This window comes from Chiloscyllium plagiosum, unplaced genomic scaffold, assembly GCF_037043375.1.
Source record: "Chiloscyllium plagiosum isolate Xiang-an unplaced genomic scaffold, Cpla_swu_hap1 HiC_scaffold_34, whole genome shotgun sequence".
Lineage (NCBI taxonomy): Eukaryota > Metazoa > Chordata > Chondrichthyes > Orectolobiformes > Hemiscylliidae > Chiloscyllium > Chiloscyllium plagiosum.
In genome coordinates this window covers 10,058,320-10,080,246 of record NW_028270172.1, presented here as the reverse complement: position 1 = coordinate 10,080,246, position 21,927 = coordinate 10,058,320, and the positions used below count along the sequence as shown (strand labels likewise).

At 39.0% G+C, this 21,927-nt stretch overlaps 2 protein-coding genes across 6 annotated transcripts in view; one reads left to right on the top strand and one right to left on the bottom strand.

The window, feature by feature from the left end:
- Window positions 1-1,857: 1,857 nt before the first annotated feature.
- The window catches only part of aste1b (asteroid structure-specific endonuclease 1b), a 57,089-nt gene continuing 37,019 nt past the window's right edge, over window positions 1,858-21,927 (top strand). For 2 of the 5 annotated variants that reach the window (XR_015752807.1, XM_087978481.1), the window contains exons 1-3: window positions 1,858-3,237; window positions 7,091-7,298; window positions 10,820-11,015. Coding sequence is in view for 3 of the 5 variants with exons in the window: in XM_087978481.1 (XP_087834607.1) it covers window positions 1,858-3,237; window positions 7,091-7,298; window positions 10,820-11,015 (1,784 nt within the window). In the remaining 2 variants the exon portion in view is untranslated. Of the gene's footprint in view, window positions 3,238-7,090; window positions 7,299-10,819; window positions 11,016-13,929; window positions 14,150-15,532; window positions 17,098-21,927 lie in introns of those variants that run through there. The other 3 variants (XR_015752808.1, XM_043719592.2, XM_087978480.1) reach the window with 3 other exon arrangements.
- The window catches only part of atp2c1 (ATPase secretory pathway Ca2+ transporting 1), a 141,339-nt gene continuing 140,137 nt past the window's right edge, over window positions 20,726-21,927 (bottom strand). The window contains exon 27 of the mRNA XM_043719600.2: window positions 20,726-21,815. Coding sequence (XP_043575535.1) covers window positions 21,697-21,815 — 119 coding nt within the window. The 3' untranslated portion in view covers window positions 20,726-21,696. The remainder of the gene's footprint in view (window positions 21,816-21,927) is intronic.

Genomic DNA, 21,927 nt, shown 5'->3' with positions numbered 1-21,927 from the left:
CTGCTGGAGGAGACCCATGCAGACAAAGTGAGAAATGTGCAAAGTCCACACAAACTGTTCCCTAAGCTGGCATCATACCTCCTGCTGAGGTATCAATGCTCCACATTTGATGTGGTCAAGTCTCACTCTTTAGGTTGCTTTCTGTTTTTTACACTTTAGATTAGGTTCCCTACAGTGTGGAAACAGGCCCTTCGGCCCACCAGTTCACACCGACCCTCTGAAGAGTAACCCACCCAGACCCATTTCCCTCAGACTAACGCACCTAACACTAGGGGAAATTTAGCATAGCTAATTTACCTAACCTGCACATCTTTCTGCTGTCTTGCTGTTTCTCCATGTGAAAAATAATAAATGCAAATATTGGTTCTTCACATACTTTCTTAACTTGACTTTGCAGTGAATGTGGCCTAACTCTTGTCACAAGATAGATGATACCTGTATTGCTGCTACAGCAGCATTGTAACAAATTTAAGTAACGCAACCAGAATTATGATTTTGAGTTGGGGATGGGGTCATGAATCTAAAACTTATTTGAGGTATGTTTCGGTGATGTATGTTTAGTATCATTGTCACTTGCTTGAGCAATCTAGATCTATTGCTCTGAGGGCATGGTTTAAAATCCCATCTTGGTAGCTGATCACCTGGACTATATTGCAGTAACAGTGATCATTAAACTCTGATATTCATAAACTGCCAACCAATTCACGAAGGCCCTTTATGGAAGTAAGTCTGCCGTCCCTACCCAGTCTGGCTGGCTTTGAATTCAGACCCACAGCAATGTGGATGACTCTTCACTGTCTTCCGAAATAGAATAGTAAGGTACTCGTTCATAGGCATTTAGGGATGGCAACAGATTTTTCCTTGCTCTACCCACACTTCATGAAATAATTTTAAAATGTTGATATCTCTAGGCACTCAATATGCATAATAGTGACTGAGGATCACTGTAGACTGATATAGAACCTTGGTCAAAATGTAACCTATTACGATGAATGAGCTCTCCAGGTATTATGATCAGACAACCTATACTATCATGTATAGCACCATATGGCATAATAGCAGTAAATAGAAGCATTTGTTTTCGTGGGAAAAATGGATATGGTAACATTCTTTTAATTTCTGTTTATTTGTTGAACTTCATATAAAATGACAAATTATATGTTGCTGATAAAAGATACATCTTGCTGTCATCAGGACAGTTGTAGGAATGCAAGGAGAAATAACATTTTGTATTGTATGAGAAGAACGTGCTAATTGAATAGTATATGGACTCTGGTCGAGGCATTACAATGGACAGTGCACCAGTTCAATGATGAATGACTATTAACTGCCAAGCTTTTTTCAAATTGAAAAAGCATGGCAGTTGACTCTTGATTTTTGTTTTAAATTAATTCTGGGGATATGAACTTCTTGGCTGGGCCAGCATTTATTTTCTTTCCCCAAGCACCCATGAGATGTTTGGGATGAGCCATTTAATTGGCCAAAGCATTGTTACATAGAACAATACAGCACAGAACAGACCCTTCGGACCACGATGTTGTGCCGAACATTTGTCCTCGCTTAAGCACCCATCCATGTACCTATTCTTGGGCATGAGCCAGGTAATGGCTGTCAGCTTTTTTAAAACTTGATTCAGATGAAAGTGTTTGAGTGTAAGACAAAAAGCTTTGAAAAAAATGTTTTTTCATCCATACTGAAGATTCATTTTAATAAAGGACTATGTGCATTACTGTAGTGAATTTATTAATTCAGTTCTTGAATTCAGTTTTGTACTACATAAGTGTTCAGATATAACTTACCCAATCCAACTTAATTTCTTGTATTCATTACTTAGGGTGAAGACTTTCACTGTCTAACATGGGTATCCAAGGATTGATGACCTACGTTGGAGAAAATCATAATTTTTTTAATAATGTCAAGCTACAAAATACAAAAATTGTGATCGATGGCAATAACTTATTTCATAGACTTTATTTTGACTCTGGAATCGATCTTAAACATGGAGGTGAATATGATTTGTTTACCGACGTCATCTGCAAATTTTTTGAGGCCTTGTCTCTCTGTAATATTGCGCCATACGTGGTGTTTGATGGTGGATGTGATTGTACTGATAAGAAGTTCGAAACACTCAAACAGCGGGCCAGGAAGAAAATCCAAAATGCGCACATCATCTCTAGAGGTGGTGGAGGAATGCTGCTTCCGCTGCTGAACCCAGAAGTTTTTAAACAGGTTTTACTGCAATTGCAAGTACCTTTCGTCCAGTGTCATTCAGAAGCAGACCGTGACATTGTAACTCTCGCTAATCAGTGGGCCTGCCCTGTTCTGACACTAGATAGTGACTTCTGTATCTTTGATTTGAAAGCTGGTTATTGTCCCTTAAATTACTTTAAGTGGCAAAGTGTGACTACTCCAAAAGACCATTCTGGATCCTACATTTCAGCCCAGTGTTTCTCTGTTGAGAATTTCTGTAAACATTTTAACCTAGTAAACAAAGCCTTACTCCCTCTGTTTGCAGTGTTGAATGGCAATGATTATGTGAACCTACCTACCTTGGAGACCTTTCTCGCCCGAGTGCATATCCATGCAAGGACATCTGGTTCAGCAAGAAAGAAAAATATGCGCATTCAAGGGCTTCTGAACTGGCTATCCACATTTTCTGATCCAGAGGAAGCAATGGAAAACATTCTTAAATGTCTAAAACAAAATGAACGTGAGGAGGTCCGAAAAGTTCTCTGCACTGTTATGGATGAATATACTCAGTCAGAAGTGGATCTTACAAAGTTCTTTCAAAATAAAGACCTGAGAGCTCATGTTCCCATTGCGTTGGCCAGCAAAGCCCCTGAGTGGATGTGCCTTGCTCTAATGAAAGGAGAGTTGGCCCCTTTTCTTAGTGACTGCTTGATTTTAAAGAGAGCCTTTTTGCAAACTCAGGTGGAGAATACTGGCAGACCCAGCAGTAATAGATGCTCGTTGTATATTCGTCAGGTCATATATGGATTGTTACTGTGTGCAAATGAGCCTTATTCTAATCAAATGCTGGATTTATCAGAGAGGGGTTCAATACAGGCAGGCATTGGTGAAGAAAGACTCCGGAAAATGTCTTGTGTGGATGAATTTGATAGATATGAACAAACGCTGAGAAAATCTAGTGTCCCAGCCGTACTGAAAGGATTCAATGCAAATGAAATCTACTCATTGCAAAGACTACCTGAGGTGAATGTGCATCACAAATATAAAGTGAGAGATATTGAAGCTGCGTTATATTGAAGTGATTTATAGCTTTAATATTTACATGGAGCTATTTTAGATCAGGAGTACAGGGAATCCCTAGGAGAAAGTAAGGACTGCAGATGCTGGAGATCAAAGCTTAAAAATGTGTTGCTGGAAAAGCGCAGCAGGTCAGGCAGCATCAAAGGAGCAGGAGAATCGACGTTTCGGGCATAAGCCCTTCTTCAAGAATCAGGGGATCCTTGATTTACGAAAGTATTCCTGACAGGGATTTTTAATAGAAACATTTCCTATACTTTTGAACTGTATTTTATATTGGTTTGCATTGTGTTCTGACTTACAAACAGAATCAGTAATAGAACCTGTTCCAACCCCAGGTATTCTCTGTATCTGAGCTGAAAATGTGTTTCTGGAAAAGCGCAGCAGGTCAGGCAGCATCCAAGGAACAGGAGAATCGACGTTTCGGGCATAAGCCCTTCTTCAGGGCTGATTCCTGAAGAAGGCCTATGCCCGAAACGTCGATTCTCCTGTTCCTTAGATGCGCCTGACCTGCGCTTTTCCAGCAACACATTTTCAGCTCTGATCTCCAGCATCTGCAGTCCTCACTTTCTCCTATTGCCTGTATCTCCCTGATAACATCTATCTGCTGCAATTAAACTAATTAATCCCACAAAGCTTAGCCTTGGGTCTGAAGGACTCAACCTCCCACAGGGAAGTAACTACCCAAGACTATAGCCTTCTTCCAAACAGCTCCCTGCTTAATTTTAATAAACTTAAGATATGCTATAGACATCCAGATATTGAATTGGAGTTTCTCTGTTCAGAATACCTGCGTAAGTATGTAAGAGAATAGAGCTTGTCAGTTGTAACTGAAAAATTCAAATGAGGTGATTTACTAATTTTACAGTTTTATCATAGAAATTACCACACAATGTACAGCAAATGTTTTAATTCACCAGCAGGTGTGGGACCAGGAGTGCGCTGGTTGATCAAATATTCTGGATAGCATAACCACTGTAAACTCTAATGCTTTGAGACATCAACATCCCTTGAAAGTCTTTGTAAAAACATCAACACCCCACCTAAAATCGATATAAAAACACACAGTAAGTAATAGAAATGTAGTGCAGGTGGTTTACATATCACTTATATTTTATTTACAGCATAAATACGCAGCCATCGCTGTATGAGATATATAATTGATGATTTATTGAGTGTCCTGGTCAATAAGGTACCAATTTAAACAAAGTTTGCTGTACTTTTAAATGTATCAGTAAACTTATCAAAAAAGTAATACCAAATCCAATAGAATCCAGTTTGATGTCTAAATGTTTTTGGTTATTCTATAAAGTAAGGTTTTACTTGAAAGACTTGACAGGTACATTCTCCCAGTAGGAAAAAACGTTTTGATAAGTTGTCCAAGGATTTCTAACACTTTAAATCTTCAGTGTAAGGTGCTTGCTTTCATATTGTTTTGATCACCACCTACCATTGGAAATGGGATGTTAACTAAGTTTTATTTAATCAGCTTTGGAACATCATAAACTATCACATGAAAATTTATTTATCTTAATTATGCCAATTTAAAAATAATCTTTTATTAAAGGTTTACCAGTAGAATAATGCTTTATTTCTCCATTTACTATCTTTTAATTTAACTCTCCATATGGTCTTTTTTTAACATAAATGTTGTTTGATCCTAGTGTCTAATTGTACTCCTACATAAGAAGTTTTAAATGCCATTATGGTTCCATTATCACTCCTGTCATTAATATCTTATTTTTATGCCTGTGTGGTGATGCCATGAGTCTTTAGGCTTCCTTTTCCCTGCCATATTTCTTATGCCTTTTCATTTTGTCTGCACTGAGTTCTAGTCTATTAACTTATTAATTATAGCGTTTGTGTGTCCTACCTAATTTGTTATACTTCTCTAACAAACCTATATTTCCAAATATGTATCATTATAGGATGTTTATGGAAGATTCCCCTAAGTCATACCACTTCTCTCTTGATCATCACAATAATACTTCCTTAACTTTAAATTTTATTTGGTAAAATAATGCTGCATCAAGCCTGATCTGTAACATGTTTTGACCTCCATTCACAATATCACGTTCTGCAAATAAGCTATGGTATTATCATGTGCAAAGTAAAGTACCCTCCATTCATTTCAAAATCAGTGTGCCGAATGAGTCATTTTTCTTTTTAAATGTCTTCTATCCAGTGGTATTTTCGAGTGTGATTAACAATTTAGTGGGGAGCTGATAGCCCAGTCGTAATGTTACTGGACTAACAATCCAGGCTGAAGTTTGAGAAACTTGTTCAGATCCTACAATGGAATTTAAATTAGGTTAATAAATTTGGAATTGATAGCTAATCTCAATAACAATAACATCAACTGTTATGCAAACCCATCTTGTTCACTTTCAGGGAGGGAAATTTGCCATCTTTAACCAGTCTGGCCTACATGTCACTCTCAGGTACATGGTAGTATGATTTGAATATTAACTGTCCTCTGGAATGGCTGAGCAAGCCACCCAGTTCAAGGACAGTTACAAGATGGGCAACAACTGCTGGATTTTTTCCAGCGATGTCATATTCTGCGAATGAATAAAGACAAAAAAACCTAATAAATGGCTGCCACTGTTTGAGTCGAGGCAAGCTAATCTCAGTTCAAGTGAAACCCATATTTTGTTTAGGAAATACTAATGTATTTTCCACTAAATTGTCAAAAACAAAATTAAATGGAATCGGGCATAAGTATAGATTTTGAAATTTGGCAAGTTTTCAGCATTATTCTTAGCTGTTTTAAATTCATGAAGTAAGGAGAGAGACTTTCCCAGTAACCACAAATTCTACTTTTTTTTTCCTCTGGGCTGTAGTGTATAATTTTACTTTCAGCATTTAGGTGGTATTTTAAATGCCCTTGTTCCACAAAATACACTTGATCCCAAAGCAGACAAAGGCAGAAACATGAAGCAGGTCCAGAAGCATTTGTGGAGAGAGAAACAAAAGTTAACATTTCATATCAAGGACCTTTTATCATGAAAAGCTGTTAGCTGTGTTTTCTAGTTATTCTTTCATGTGATGTGTCTGTCGGTCTTCAAGGCCAGCATTTGTTGTCCATCCTTAATTGCCTCTGAATGGTGTGGCTTGTTAAACAAATTCTGAGGATAGTGAAGAGTGACTTTTTGAGATATATAAAATTACGAGGGATATGGATAGGATAAATGAACAAGGTCTTTCTCTGGGGTGGGGGAGTCCAGAACTAGGTAGCATAGCTTTTAAGGTGAGAGGGGAAAAGATAGATATAAAAGGGACCTAAGGGGCAATGTTTTCACACAGTAGTGAGTGTATGGAATGAGCTGTCAGAGGAAGTGGTGGAAACTGCTACAATAACAACATTTAAAAGGCATCTGGATGGGTATATGAATAGGAAGGATTTAGAGGGATATGGGCCAAATGCTGGCAAATGGGACTGGATTAGGTTAGGATATCTGGTTGGCATAGACTAGTTGGACCGAAGGGTCTGTTTCTGTGCTGTACATCTCTATAACTCGAGTCAGCCACATATTGGGTCTGCAATCACAGACCGGGGCAGCAGATATCCTTCCCAAAAAGACTTCAGTTTTTACATCAGTGATGATTTTGTCGTCACCATCACTGAGACTTGCTTTATGTTCCAAGATTTATTAATCAATTAATTCTGTCAGCTCCCCCAGTGGGTTTGTACCCATATCTCCAATGCATTAGTCTGGGCCTCTGGATTACTAGCCTAATGACATTACCACTACGCCACCATCTCAGATTGTGAGTGGATTGGTTATTAGAGGACACTGAGCACACGTTTTATCTTCTGCAGATTTCTCTGTCAGACAGAATCCATTTTCTACTGGACGTTCTGCAAGCGAAACCTGATGTGTTGGCCTTGCCAGCTCACCTCCAGCTAACTGTTGCTGTGACTTGCTACTGGGTGGCTCATGTTGAACCCAAAGTGACATTACACCATCTTCAAGCTCTGCTGCTCTGCATTGTAACTGGAGAACTGAATAAAATCATACAAAAGCCAGGTAAATTCAGAAATATTTTTTAAAAAGCTTATTGTCTTTCTGTGCTTAGATACTGCAAATCAGAATAAGATAATTTAGTAGGGAAGGACGCTAGGGCAATTGGTGGTTTGTCTGATCACAGATGGCCATTTCGTACATAGGTATTCTGACTTGTCATGCTGTAGCTTCAGATTGCAGACTTATATGGCTTTTCACAGTGCAGGAGAAAGTGAGTAGTTGATTTATCTGGTGTGCCAAAACGAATGTCCTTTGTTGCCCAAATGCTTTCCTGATCAAAGGAAGCAATTTCACTCAGATTTTATTTCTTTGTTCGTGGGATATAAGCTTCACTGGCAACATAGAAACGTAGAAAATATGAGTAATCATGGACCTTCAAACCTGTTCCATCATTCAATACATCCATGGCTAATCACCTAACTCCGTATCCTGTTGTGGTTTTCTCCTCATATCCTCGATCTCTTTTAACTCAGAATTATACCAAACTCCTTGAAAACATTCCAATGTTTTGGCCTCCACTATTTTTTGTGGGAGAGAACTTCACAGGCTGACCAATTTCTGAATTTATCTGCATCTCTGTCCGAAGTCAGATACCCCGTATCCTTATTACGTGATCCCTAGTTGTGGATTTCCCCAATCATCAGGAACATTTTTCCTGTATTTGCACTGTTAGAATTTTATAAGTTTAGAGTTATAGTCATACTGCACGAAAACAAATTCTTTGGTCCAAACAGTTCACACCGACCATAATCCCAAACGAAACTAGTCCCACCTGCCTGCACTTGGCCCATTTCTCTCCAAACATTTATTATTCATGAACTTATCTGTTCAACTTGTGCAAATTGCACCAAAGCATTTCTGCATCCTCCCCTCAGTTCATCCTCTCACACAGCTTTGTCTTGACTGCAAGCTTGGAGGTTTTATATTTAGTTCCTTCATCTAAATCATTAATATGTTATAGCAGGCCAAACAAATCGGCCTTAATATCACCGAATTCGCAGTCCATGAAATTAAACACTCAAAATTGCTCAATAGGTCCTAACCAGACTTATAACAAATCCTGGATACCATATTTACAGCTTTAACAAAAATTAATTTATTATCAATGATACTTTAGCAGAACACTGATTCACAGCAAGGCAACATGATTAATGTCTACAATCTAAAGCCGAATATTATTTTATTATAATCCCCACTTCCCTCAGATAGACAGACACATGTAAAGGATAAATTAAAAGAGAAAATAAAATAATTGTAATTTGCCAGTTCATAAACAGTTTCAAATGATAGATACAAGACTTTCAGGAATCCTTGGACAGTGGGTTGTTCACAAACCAAGTAGAACTGTTTCTCTTGCTTGAATTCAGAAGTCCGAAGAGTCATACAGCACAGAAACAGACCTTTTGGTCAAACCAGTCCATGCCAACCGTAATCCCAAGCTAAACTGGTCCCACCTGCCTGCACTAGCTGTCCCTCCAAACCTTCCTTAATCATGTAATATTCTCGCTCTCTCTCTATACCATGGTTAATCCACCTGGCCTGCACAACTTTGAATTATGGTAGGAAACCGGAGCAACCAGTGGAAGCCCCCACAGATGCAGGGAGAACATGCAAACTCCAATCACCCATGGCTGGAATTAAAACTGGGTCCCTGAAGCTATGAGGCAGCAGTGTGAACCACTGAGCAAACATGCTGGTATATCAGTGCTGCATCATGCGATACTGATTTCTCTTTGCAACTTTACTGCACAGAGTTTATGACCAATAAAATCTGTGCTGCCTTGTCAGTTCATATTTTTACTCTTCTCTACTTTAGCTGTCCTGGAAAAAATAGGTAGCAAAGGTTGAATTTATTTTTGCTGTAACACTAGAGGGAGCATCTGCAGCATGTTCACAGGCAGTGTCAGACACGCAAATTTGGATGTTTTTAAGTATTTCCAATGTTTCTTAAAACCTAATTTTATCACTTACAAATAGACTAACATCCTAAATTAAGTTGAGAGATAAAAGTGGAATTTAAGTAAATTTAAACAGTTAATTTGACTTCCCCAGAACGTTCTGCTGATTTATCAGTCCATTATTATTCAAATTCTGATCAGAAATTCATCAGGGTATAGTACTTACGGGACTTTCTGCAGATATCGCAATGTCTTTGAAAAGCATCAAAATGTATGGACTTTTCTGCAGCTTGCATTTTGATTTATATTTGTTATTTTCTACAATTTAATGCATTCTGTGGTAGCTGAGATCTCTGTTGACCATCATTCCTGTAGCTGTGATGATGGACTTATTCACTGCAGTTGTTCAATGAGTTGAATAAAAAGCTAAAATAAATGATTTAAAGCATAAAATTAAAAAAAAATATTTTCAGTGTAAGGCTTAAGATGGAATTGAGAGCCCCATTAACTATCAAAGCAACTAGCCAAGCTGTGCAGGAATACTCCTGTCATAGACTGAACATTAGTTATGTATCTGAGACTTCACTGGTTATCAGAAGTAGTAAACAAAATTGTTTCCATCTTCCCACCCTCCAAATCCTTGCATCGTACCCTGTCTGCTGCCCCAGCTGAGACCAGCTCAATAAATACAAAAAGAGAGGTTGAATCTGAGGCCTTTTGCTAGCGATAAATCATCAAATAGAAAATCTTAGAATCAGTTTTGTTGATTTACTCCTAAAGCCCAGGGTTCTAGAACAAGGGTTAACAATACATGGTGGTTCTGGATTAGTGGTGCTGGAAGAGCATAGCAGTTCAGGCAGCATCCGAGGAGTAGTAAAATCGACGTTTCGGGCAAAAGCTTTTGCCCAAAACGTTGATTTTACTACTCCTCGGATGCTGCCTGAACTGCTGTGCTCTTCCAGCACCACTAATCCAGAATCTGGTTTCCAGCATCTGCAGTCATTGTTTTTACCTAATACATGGTGGTGTCCAACTTGATTTGTAGGAAATCTTTTAATAGGAGTCGCAGGTTGTCAGTAGTCAGATATCAGTGCATTTATTTTAGCTTGTGCCACCATCCAATATGATCATAACTGACTGGTTTCAATTCCACTTTCCTGTCTGTCGCCTATAACCCACAACTCCATTAAAAATCTGTGAAAATAAATCTTGAATATAATCAATGATCCAGTGTACTCTGCTTTCCGAGGGAAGCTAATTCCTCTTAATGGGTCACTAGTCAGTGGAAAGAAATAAACTCGTCTTAAAAGGGAGACCTCTTATTCTTAGTTTGTCCCTTAGTTTTAGTATCTTCATGATATTTTCCCCCATTTTCCCTCGGGATCATAAAAATTTCAACAATATCACCTCTCATTCTCCTGAATCCATTGTGTACATGCTCAACTTATTTAGTCTCTCCTCATAAATCAGCCGAGCAATGAGTCAACTGAACCATATCATAAGGAGCCCATGACCACTCTGCATTACGAGGGGCCAGTAGCTGAGAGCTCAGTGTTGGATCTAACAATGAAAAATGATAAATAATTGCTGAGCGTGACTAATTATGTTCACCATCAATGTACTTAGGTAACAGCAGCTTTGATGAGAAGAGCATCAGAATGGTGCGTGACAGACTGACCCACATGAAAGAAAGGAAACAGCAAATGTGGAATCTGGACCTAAATGTGGCTCACGTGTTCTGTCAGTGGCAGAGCTGTCTGTTAATGGGAATCTACCTAAATCAGCTTTTGTGCTTTCCTCTTCCTGTGCCTGATATTACACGGTAAGGAAATCTATTACAGATTGATGAGGTTTATTGACTGCCAAGTTAATGTTATCATCTCAACCAAAAAAAAAAGGAAAATGCCTTGTTTGCTCTTGACTCCTTTACATTCCAGGAAATAGCAGTTTGGCTGGTAGATTTATGACTGTAATTCATATTTAATATCCTGCAAATACTGAGATAATTCAGATCAATATGCTTGTAGCCTCAGTGTGAATTTGTCTAAAAGGTACAGTAATTGTTGTGCAGTAGGGTCTCTCCAAATAGCATAATGCTCACAGTCAGTTGTTTTAGCACCACATTTTACATTACGTTCAAATTATTTCAAACCTAATATTTTGCAGATTATGGAAATAGTTATTAGAAAGTAGGTTATTTTATTCTGGATGTAATTGGTTATAGATCTCTTTAGCTTTGCCTGCCCTAGTTAAAATTACAAAAACTATCCAACAACTTTAATATGATGAGTATCAATCAATAATCCAGACTAGGAAAATTGTTTGCACAAAAAATCTAGGCAGAAAGATGATGGATGAAGTGTAATACAAAGAAATGGCAGAAAGGATGAAGTAGGGGTGCTCTCTTTGTAAAGGCATGGAGAATAATTACGTGCCATGGACTGCAGCAGCTCACAGCCATTTTTCCAAGGGCATTGACAAATGGGTACCAAATGTTGATCTGGTCAATGATGCCCACGTCCAGTGCAAGAGAAAAATAGACTTATTGTTCACTTAGTGGTCTTTAGTAGTGAGGTTGAAACTTTATTGCTGGAACAGCACAGCAGGTCAGGCAGCATCCAGGGAACAGGAGATTCGACGTTTCGGGCACAGGCCCTTCTTCAGGAATGAGCAGAGAGTGTTCAGCAGGAGAAGATAAAAGGTAGGGAGGAGGGACTTGGAGGAGGGGAGTTGGAAATGTGATAGGTGGAAAGAGGTCAAGGTGAGGGTGATAGGTCGGAGTAGGATGGAGGCGGAGAGGTCAAGAAGAAGACTGCAGGTCAGGAAGGCGGTGCCGGGCTGGAGGGATCCGGCTGAGACAAGGTGGGGGGAGGGGGGATGAAGAAACTGGTGAAGTCCAAGTTCATCCCCTGCGGTTGGAGGGTTCCCAGTCGGAAGATAAGACGCTCCTCCTCCGACCGTCGGGTTGTTGTGGTTTGGCGGTGGATGAGTCCAATGACCTGCATATCCTCGGTGGAGTGGGAGGGGGAGTTGAAATGCTGTGCCACAGGTTGGTTGGGTTGGTTCGTCCGGGTGGCGCAGAGGTGCTCTCTGAATCGCTCCGCAAGTAGGCGGCCTGTCTCCCCAATATAGAGGAGGCCACACCGGCTGCAGCGGATGCAGTAGATGATGTGGGTGGAGGTGCAGGTGAATCTGTGGCGGATATGGAAGTTTCCCTTGGGGCCTTGGAAACCGCCAAACCACAACAACCCGACGGTCGGAGGAGGAGCGTCTTATCTTCCGACTGGGAACCCTCCAACCGCAGGGGATGAACTTGGACTTCACCAGTTTCTTCATCCCCCCTCCCCCCACCTTGTCTCAGCCGGATCCCTCCAGACCGGCACCGCCTTCCTGACCTGCAGTCTTCTTCTTGACCTCTCCGCCTCCATCCTACTCCGACCTATCACCCTCACCTTGACCTCTTTCCACCTATCACATTTCCAACTCCCCTCCTCCAAGTCCCTCCTCCCTACCTTTTATCTTCTCCTGCTGAACACTCTCTGCTCATTCCTGAAGAAGGGCCTGTGCCCGAAACGTCGAATCTCCTGTTCCCTGGATGCTGCCTGACCTGCTGTGCTGTTCCAGCAATAAAGTTTCAACTTTGATCTCCAGCATCTGCAGACCTCACTTTCTCCTCTTTAGTAGTGAGGGTTTAATTTAGAAATAAGCTTATTGGATTCTTGATTTCTAACTAAACAAACAGTTATGCTAGACTTGTACACAGTTTTGCTTGGCTTATCTTAGAAAAATGATCAAGGCTGTGCAGAGATTGCACAAGTATTACTATTTTGGGGGAGGAGTTTCATTAGGCAGGATAGGCTAGAGAAGCTAATGTTTCAAAGGAAAAGAGTAAGCAAAGATTTGGAAGTGTTCAAAGACAAAATGGAACAGAATGTTACCACTTGTCCAAGTCATTCAATTAAAATGGAGAGCCAGTGAGCATTTAGTTTCACCCAGAGATGATGATAAGACATGGAGAGGTGAAATCAGAATTTGTAAAGTGGAGAATGCTCCGAATTTAAATAGGTTTGGAAGTGTGGAACACTGCTGAAAGGATGTGAGACTTAGTGAATTGGATTTCTGAAATTTGAGAAATTATTTGGCAAGATGTAGATTAATGACAGGTAAATGGAGTTAAGGTCCATCTTGGCTATGATCAATCAAAGGGTGAACAGGATTTAGGACTGAGTGGCCTGCTTCTCTTCCTCTGTATGAGGCATGGGTCAAACAGTAGTCAAATTCTACAGTGGGGCTGTGGGACAGTTAATATCTTTAAATATGCTGATTTCTAACTTGAGCAAAGTTATTATTGAGCTTTTATTGGTAAACAATAGTCTTTTTTTCTAAAGTACATTTCTGTACTTTTGAAATACAGCAGAATTATTCAAGTATTACAAGTATTAAAGCAATTTGCTTGCATAAGTGAATAGCTCAGAGGTAGCATCCTATCCAATCAAAAAGCTCCAGGTTATGTCCCAGAAATTGGTTGGTAAAAAATAGATGGCACAGGTCGTTGTGCTACAACACAATTGCTGAATTGAGTGCTGTTTCTAAAGCGAGAACTTTTAAAATGCATTAGCTCTAATGCGATTACATCGCCAACACTAAGCGCTGTTTCTAAAATAAAATTTTCCTGTTGCACAAGAATGCAACCATCGTGTTATAGAAGAACTTACTGACTGCCATGATCTCTCAAGGCTGACTGTTTGCAAGGATATTGAAAGAGGTGAGCAGAAATGAAATGAAAAGCTCAGCTGACCCAGAAGAGGGTCCAGAGAAAACCGAAGCCAGCAAAATCTTTCTTCTTCCACTGTCTTCGTCTGCAGCAAATGGGCTGCAGATGCATAGTAGACAATATTTACAATTGAATCCCACAGCCCAAACTATTGTCCAAGAGATGAAAACTGCCACAGATTGGTAATCTTTCTGGTTTGTAGTTTTAATAGAGTTTCACTTTAATGTATTTCCAACCTTGCTTCTGATTGTAAGTTTTGCATTTTGAGCAATACTACTAATCCTACAATTAAACTAGGTGCCAGTATTTAAGGGGGTAAAGAAAATCCAGGGAACTATAAACCAATGAGCCTGATGTCAATGGTGGGCAAGTTGTTGGAGGGAATCCTGAGGGACAGGGTGTACATGTATTTGGAAAGGCAAGGACTGATTAGGGATAGTCAACATGGCTTTGTGCATGGGAAATCATATCTCACAAACTTGATAAGTCTTTTGAAGTTTTTATTAGATTCGAAGAAGTTTTTACAAGAGGATTGAAGAAGGCAGAGTGGTGAACATGATCTATATGGACCAGTGAGGTGTTTGACAAGGTTCCTCATGGGAGACTGATTAGTAATGTTAGATCTCATGGAATACAGGGAGAACTGGCTTGAAGGTAGAAGACAGAGGGTGGTGGTGGAGGGTTGCTTTTCAGACTGGAGGGCTGTGAGCAGTAGTGTGCCACAAGGATATGTGCTGGGTCCACTACTTTTTCATTTTTTATAAATGATTTGGATGTGAACATAGGAAGTTTGCAGATGACACCAAACGTGGAGGTGTAGTGGACAGCAAAGAAGGTTACCTCAGTACAATGGGATCTTGATCAGATGAGCCAATGGGCTGAAGAGTGGCAGATGGAGTTTAATTTAGATAAATGTGAGGCGCTGCATTTGGGAAAAGCAAATCAGTAGGACTTAATGGTAAGTTCCTGGGGCGTGTTGCTGAACAGAGACACTTTGGAGTTCATAGTTCCTTGAAAGTGGAGTCACAGGTAGATAGGATAGAATTAGAATTCCTATTGTGTGGAAACAGGCCCTTCGACCCATCGAAGAGTAACCCACCTAGACCTATTCCCTTGACTAATGCATCTGGGCTACACATGCCTGAACGCTATGGGCAATTTAGCATGGCCAATTCACTTAGCCTGCACATCTTTGGATTGGGGAGTTAACCCACACAGGCATGGGGAGAATGTGCAAACTCCACACAGGTGGTTGCCTGAGGCTGGAAATGAACCCAGGACCCTGGTGCTATGAGGCACCAGTGCTAAGGAAATGGAGGAGGCTAGTCTAACTTTAACATTGAAAAGCCATCTGGATGGGGATATGAATAGGGAATAGTTTAGAGGGAAATGGGCCAAGTGCTGGCAAATGGGACTGGATTAAGTTAGGATATCTGGTTAGCGTGGTCAAGTTGGACCGCAGGATCTGTTTCTGTTTTGCACATCTGTAACTGACTCTTGTTCATTTCTGAATACTCATTTAAGTATTTCCTCTCATATCTGTTCTTGCTTTTTATCCTGGAAAGCCTCTATCGTGGGACTTATGTGCATCGCTTATACCAAACACTGCAATCAATGGCTGCTGCAGAGGATCTGTTGAAAGGTTCTCTGATTGCAGGTGAGGTTTACCATGAGCTCCTGCACACCGTGATCACCACAGTACCAGCAGACTTTTTCCAGAAGAAACACAAGTCGAAACACAAATCTCAACACCAATCTCAAGCCAAACTGAAGGAAAAACAAACAACTAATTCTTCTGGATCATTGATAAATGAGGATAATCAGAAACAGGGTACCTGGCATGATGCAAATAACCGATTTGCAGCCTTGGCAACTGAGGAGTTTTGATAAAATCAGTGTTATTTTGTAGCATGAAAAGCTGTTGAAATTTAATACTGAATGACATACAGTCCACTTTACAGCATTGTACAAGGGTTTCATGAGGGTGCATTGCAACAGCCCATCTTGTTTTTAAACTTGTCCTTTATGGAGAAAAGATTATCCAATTGCTATATAAAAAAAAATGAATAGAAGGAATCCACGTGTAAATTAATTAACCACACTCTACTCAGGTTCGTAACTGATATTTCATTCTAGTGTTAAGTTCTAAGATTGCTGTTTAGAAAGTAACTCAACAAATATTAGTTGCAGGACAAATTAATCTCAACCAACATTTCCCTGCATACAGCATACACTATAAAACAAGTATTACCACTTCTGCTACAGTCACGTGTCTTGTCTGGCTAGCCACCATAATATTTTAAATCTGTATGTTAACTATGTTTTGTATATTTTGCCCAGCCTCCCACAGACTGAAATATCAATTTCAAATTTAGCTCCCTCCTTTCACTGAGGGTAATAATCTCTTCCTTGACCAGGGTTAATGTTTTCTTTTGTACATTAATCATATGTATTTAAATGTGAATCTCAGTATTTGGTCTATTTCTCAGTCATAATAGTGGAGTCTGGTCTGGTTTTCACTTCTGACCTGAACACAGAACCAGTGAGTGTGAAATAAACTCGTTCATTTGAGTTTTAGCTTTGCTGTCCATCTACTAAATAAAGAGACTCCAAATGTAATCCTGTTATTGAATTTATTATATCTAATGGAGTACAGACCAAGAGTTAAATCTGGCTGTGCTTAAATTAGCATCTGACTGGTTAAGTTTGCAAGTTGCAAAGAGTTAAGATCCCAACTTGACCGTTTGAGTGTTACAAACCTCTAAATGGGCCTGAAAGTTGTTGTTTAATCAGAGAATAACTATCCTTCCACATTACATTGCTAGTTTCACATTTAACACAAAAGATACATTTTAGGAACTACTTACGGTGTTGCTTTCAACCTAGCAAATAAACTGACAATGTCCAATATAAGTGAAATATGCATCATACTTTATATGCAGAAGTCACAGATTTATTGCTAATTTCAGGACTAGTGTCTATCCCAAAGTATATTTTATTCAGTATTTTCAATCTATGAATACTACATTTTACTGTACAGGTAGTAAAGTCTGTCAACTTTCATTCGGAATTGACAAAATGTTTGAAATTGTTATGATTGTCTGGAAATTGAATAAAATCTTGTCATGTTTTCCATGTGTGGAGACTCAACTTTAGTCTGCTATAATGCAGTCATTTATAACCTATGATACTTTTTTAAAAACTAAATTTTAGACTATGTTTGAGAGATAAGTAAACCAAAAAAAACTAACTGAACAAGTTGGTGAGTTTCATCCATTTTGGTAGCTCACCATCTGCTCCTGCAGTGTGCGTCATTTTTGGATTGAAAGTCATATGAAATAGCATTTACAGCCACAAAGGTGGCAATTTCTTTTGTACTTGACTTGGTGCACCTCTTCCAGTCGGGTCCCTTGCTTTGATTTTTCTGAGTGCATGTCCCAGATCAACTGGAGATGTTGCTTTTAGATATCCTGCTATTGTAAACATGGGTGACAATAGAAAGCTTGCCATACAGCATGTCTTTGGAATGTAACTATCAGCTATTCAGCTCATCAAGGACTTGCTGCTAACTTGAGAATGAACGTGCTGGGGTTCGCTGTGTGATGGTGAACTCCCATACTCAGAACACAGCCCTGCCAGATGATGCCTAATATTCATCTGAGCCAGAAGTCAATTGTCCAACTATTTTCTCTAACATTAGTTTGCCAAATATCTTTCTGTATAGGAGGTTGCTGAGAACACAATCCTTTCACACTTGGAGCTTTATATTTTTCATTAGTTTGCAATTGGTCCAGACTTAACTTTGACATGATACTTTGCAGCCTTAGCTGATCTTGCCATCAGGGAACAGGTTACTGATAATTGTTGACCCAGTATATGATGCTGTTAACAACCTTCAGTCTGGTTGTCACTGTAGATTATAGATTAGAAGGTGGAATCTACATACCACGCCAAGCTTTTGGGCTAGGTTCAAGTCACACCTGTTCTAGAGATGCATCACATCGTCCTTGGCCATGTTGATTTAAAAATTGTCTTTTAAATGTAATTCACCTAAGATTCCTTCGTCAGCATGTTCCAAACTCATGACCACTTCCATCTCGAAAGATAAGGATAGCAAATATATGGAAGCACTAACATCTGCAAGCTCCCCTCCAAGCCACTCAACATTTTGACCTGGAAACATAACCTATGGTATCACCGAACCAGAATTCTGGAATTCCCTTCCCAACAGCATTGTGTACCCACGCCAAATGGATTGCAGCAGTTCAAAAACCTCACCACTACCTTCTCAAGGGCAACTAAGGATGGGCAATAAATGCTAGCCCACCAAGATTGCCCACATCCTAGGAGTTAATTTCTTGAAGAATTACACTTACTGGTCAGAAATCTGAAGGATTCTCAAACAAAAAGGTTTATATAATACTAAGATTTTTGATTCTCATATTTATACAATATATTCTTACACTTCAAAATAGTTCAAAGTTTTCATAGTGCCAGCTGTATTTATGTTGCACCTTTGATACAACAACTCAAGTCATTTCACAAAAGTGCTACAGAGCAAAAGTTGACACCAAGTCAAAAGGTAGGAAATATACATTTCAGTAATAACATTTGCACTTTTAAAAATGAATCTTATGTGTGAGACAGTGCTACCAGATATTTAAAAAATTAAAAAGAATGACTTTTACTTCAAAAGGACTGGAATACATAAGTTGGTGCTGTGTTGTGTCTGTCACGAGTAATAATTCGAGACTTTGTTTGATATTCTTCCAGTTGAGTATTGTGGGACCCGAGATAAATGAGCAGTTCAAAGCTGGACCTGCACATCCTGCAGGTGGAGGTATTGGTTTCTGAAAAGATGAGTGGGATGCTTTGGTTTTGCATATTACCTGAGTTAGTCAGAGATGCTGAAAAGTCTGTGAGGATGTTGCATTTCTGCATGGAGGCTTGGGGGGAGTCTGAGGCATTTTTCTCTGCCTTCCTGGTAATAGAGTGTGGTAATATAAAGCTCTGATCCATGCCTATTTGGAATACTGTGTTCAGTTCTGATCACAACACCTCAGTAAGGATCTAATAGGTTTAGTAGGGCTACACAGCAGAATTACCAGAGTAATACTGGTGATGAAAGGTTAGAATATAGACAGACACAATAATTTAGATTAAGCTTTTATTCCCTTGAGTGTTGAAGATGTAAGGGTGACCAAAATGAAAAGTTTATGATTATTAAAGGATTTACAGGGTAGTGAAAAACTTTCTTCTGTGCAGTAACATCTGTAGGTTTCTTCAGACATTCATTTGCAGGTAATTATGGGGATGTTTCATACAAGGTACTCTGTGTCTAAACAATTACAAAAATTGTCACCATTTGATATTTTTCCTAATTTTAATGACATTAAAGCTATAGAGTTGTGTATGTCCAACTTAATATTATGGTTGTGGTAATTGAATACAATGCTGATTGAATACTGCATACACCCATATGCTCATTAATTAAACTCAACATGACATGTTGGGCTTTTGCCCGAAATGTCGATTTCACTGCTCCTTGGATGCTGCCTGAACTGCTGTGCTCTTCCAGGACCACTAATCCAGAATGACATGTAGCACTATCCATATCTAGATGCTCAATGAAGATCAGAACCTACAAGTTACTCCCTGTAGTCACGATGGTGTGCAACGTAACTGATGTCACTGTTCCTTCGTTGTCACAGGATCAAAATTCTGGCATATATTCCTGAGCAGCACCATGGATGCACTAAATACCATGAACCATAATGGCTCAAGGTGATGGATTTCCACCACCTTCTCAAGATGCCAAAATCTCAAGAACATATGTATTAAAAATCAAATGTAAAACACTTTTGCAATACTGCTTGCTTGTTCTATTGTCAAGGAAATAATCATAAATTGATGCAGTTTAGTAACAAGCCAATCAGCCCATTGTGCCTGTACTAGGTCTTAGACCAATCCATTTCATCCCACTGCTCCTGCGCTTTCTCTACAAAGCTTTCCTCTTCAGCTATGTACCCAATTGTTTTCTGAAAGTTTCTACCAAATCTGCTTTAAGCAGTCTTTCAGTCAGTGTATTCAAGATAATAAACTCCTCCAGCAAATAATTCTTTTTCTCCTCTACACTGTCACTGTTTTCCCAATTATCTTAAATCTATTTCCTCTGGGAACCAATCTTCCTGCAACTGGAAACATTTCTCCCTTATTTACTGTATCAAAACATTTTATTTCAAGACCTCCTTCAATGTTCTCTGCTTCAATAACAATACCTAGATTGTGGTCAGTCACTGCTTCTTATGCTGTGATCTGCTGTTTGGCCCTGCATTCTCATCCTCCAAATCTGTTCTAGCTACCAAACAGAACATTTGGATAAGCAGCTCACTCCACAGTCGGTGGAGAAACTTAATTGAGTTTGGCAACAACATGAATACATGGCAATGAACTTCAAAACCAGTGGAATAAAAATCTCACCCCCCACAGTCCTTAGAAGCTTGCAGTGACTTCACAGGGGAAATTCCAGCTGTTATTTTACTGTGCTATAATTGATAACATACAAGAAAGTAAATTTTATACAACCAAAGTATTCCGTTGACTTGCAGTACTATTTAATGGCCAAGTTAATTAACAATACTCATATCTGAGAAGAAGCTAGTGAATTACTGCTAGCTGTGCTTTAGGTTCTGTATTGAAATCAAGGTTCCACTTCTGAAAGACTGCGAAGTGGAGAAAGCATCAAAAGGAGAGGCAAGTCTTACAAATATCATTTAATTACAAACTGTATTTTTGAAACAGACTGTACAATTCCATCACAGATGTAGCCTGACAAATGGTGCCTGTTGCCCAATACAAAAAGAAAATCACTGCCTACATTTCTGGTCTTCATTACATTTGCCAAGTCTTAAAAAAGCAATAATGTATATGTTATCACAGTTTACACCATAAATGCATTCAATTACTAATGAGAACAAACACAGTTAAAAAAAATCAAAAATGCAGTCTCTGTATTTAGTTTTGTATTACAGGCTGTTATATGCGATCAATTAGATGCTCTGGCATACACAGACTTCATTCAACACGAAATTGCACACATTTCTGTTTAAACACATATATACATGTGATATAGCCTCTAGGTTGCAAATCATGGTTTCTAGTGGTCAAGACTTCCAAAAGTTTAAAAACAAGGACACAAAAGCACTTCAGCAATTTATTTTTTTAACATTATTTTACATTAAGAAAATAAAAGCTGCAAGCATCTTACTTTTGTGGCTTATATCGTGGAATAATGGAATGCCCAATGCATTAAGAATACCTAATTTATGCTATGAAATCCACACCACCATGTATAAAATAACATACTATTTATTGATAAATAATAGTATTGAAATTAGGAAAAGACAGACTTTCATTCTATCCAGTGTAATGCAGACTCTACACCACATTCATTTGCAGTCTTTCCTATACAGGAAGCAAAGTATTATGTACATTTAAGCAGCAAATCACACTGTCTGCAGGGAAAAGTTCTGCATCCATTTGCATTGTGCTATCCCAACAGATGGAGATCAAGAGATACTTCATAGTTCTCATTTTCAGTACATCTTTTCAGTCCTTTTAAATTAAGAGTGCCATTATATGTCAATCCAAAGTTCATTCTTCAAACACATCATCAGGATATTAGTTACCTAGTTTTTTTTGTTTGATAAACTCAAAGATGCAATATGCATCATACATCTAAAAAGGATTTATTTTGTTTTGGGCCTCTCTCTTTCCGTCTCTCCAACCGCTTGATGATCTCGGAGACTATGCAAACTGACGAAGTGAGCCCCACCAAAAAAATAAGATCTAAAAAAAAAAGAGATACCGAAGTAAAAAGAGAGATACCAAAGTATAATTAAAGCAGCAGTCTGAAATCACATTTTCACAAGATGCTCTGACACCCTACATAATGGTGAAA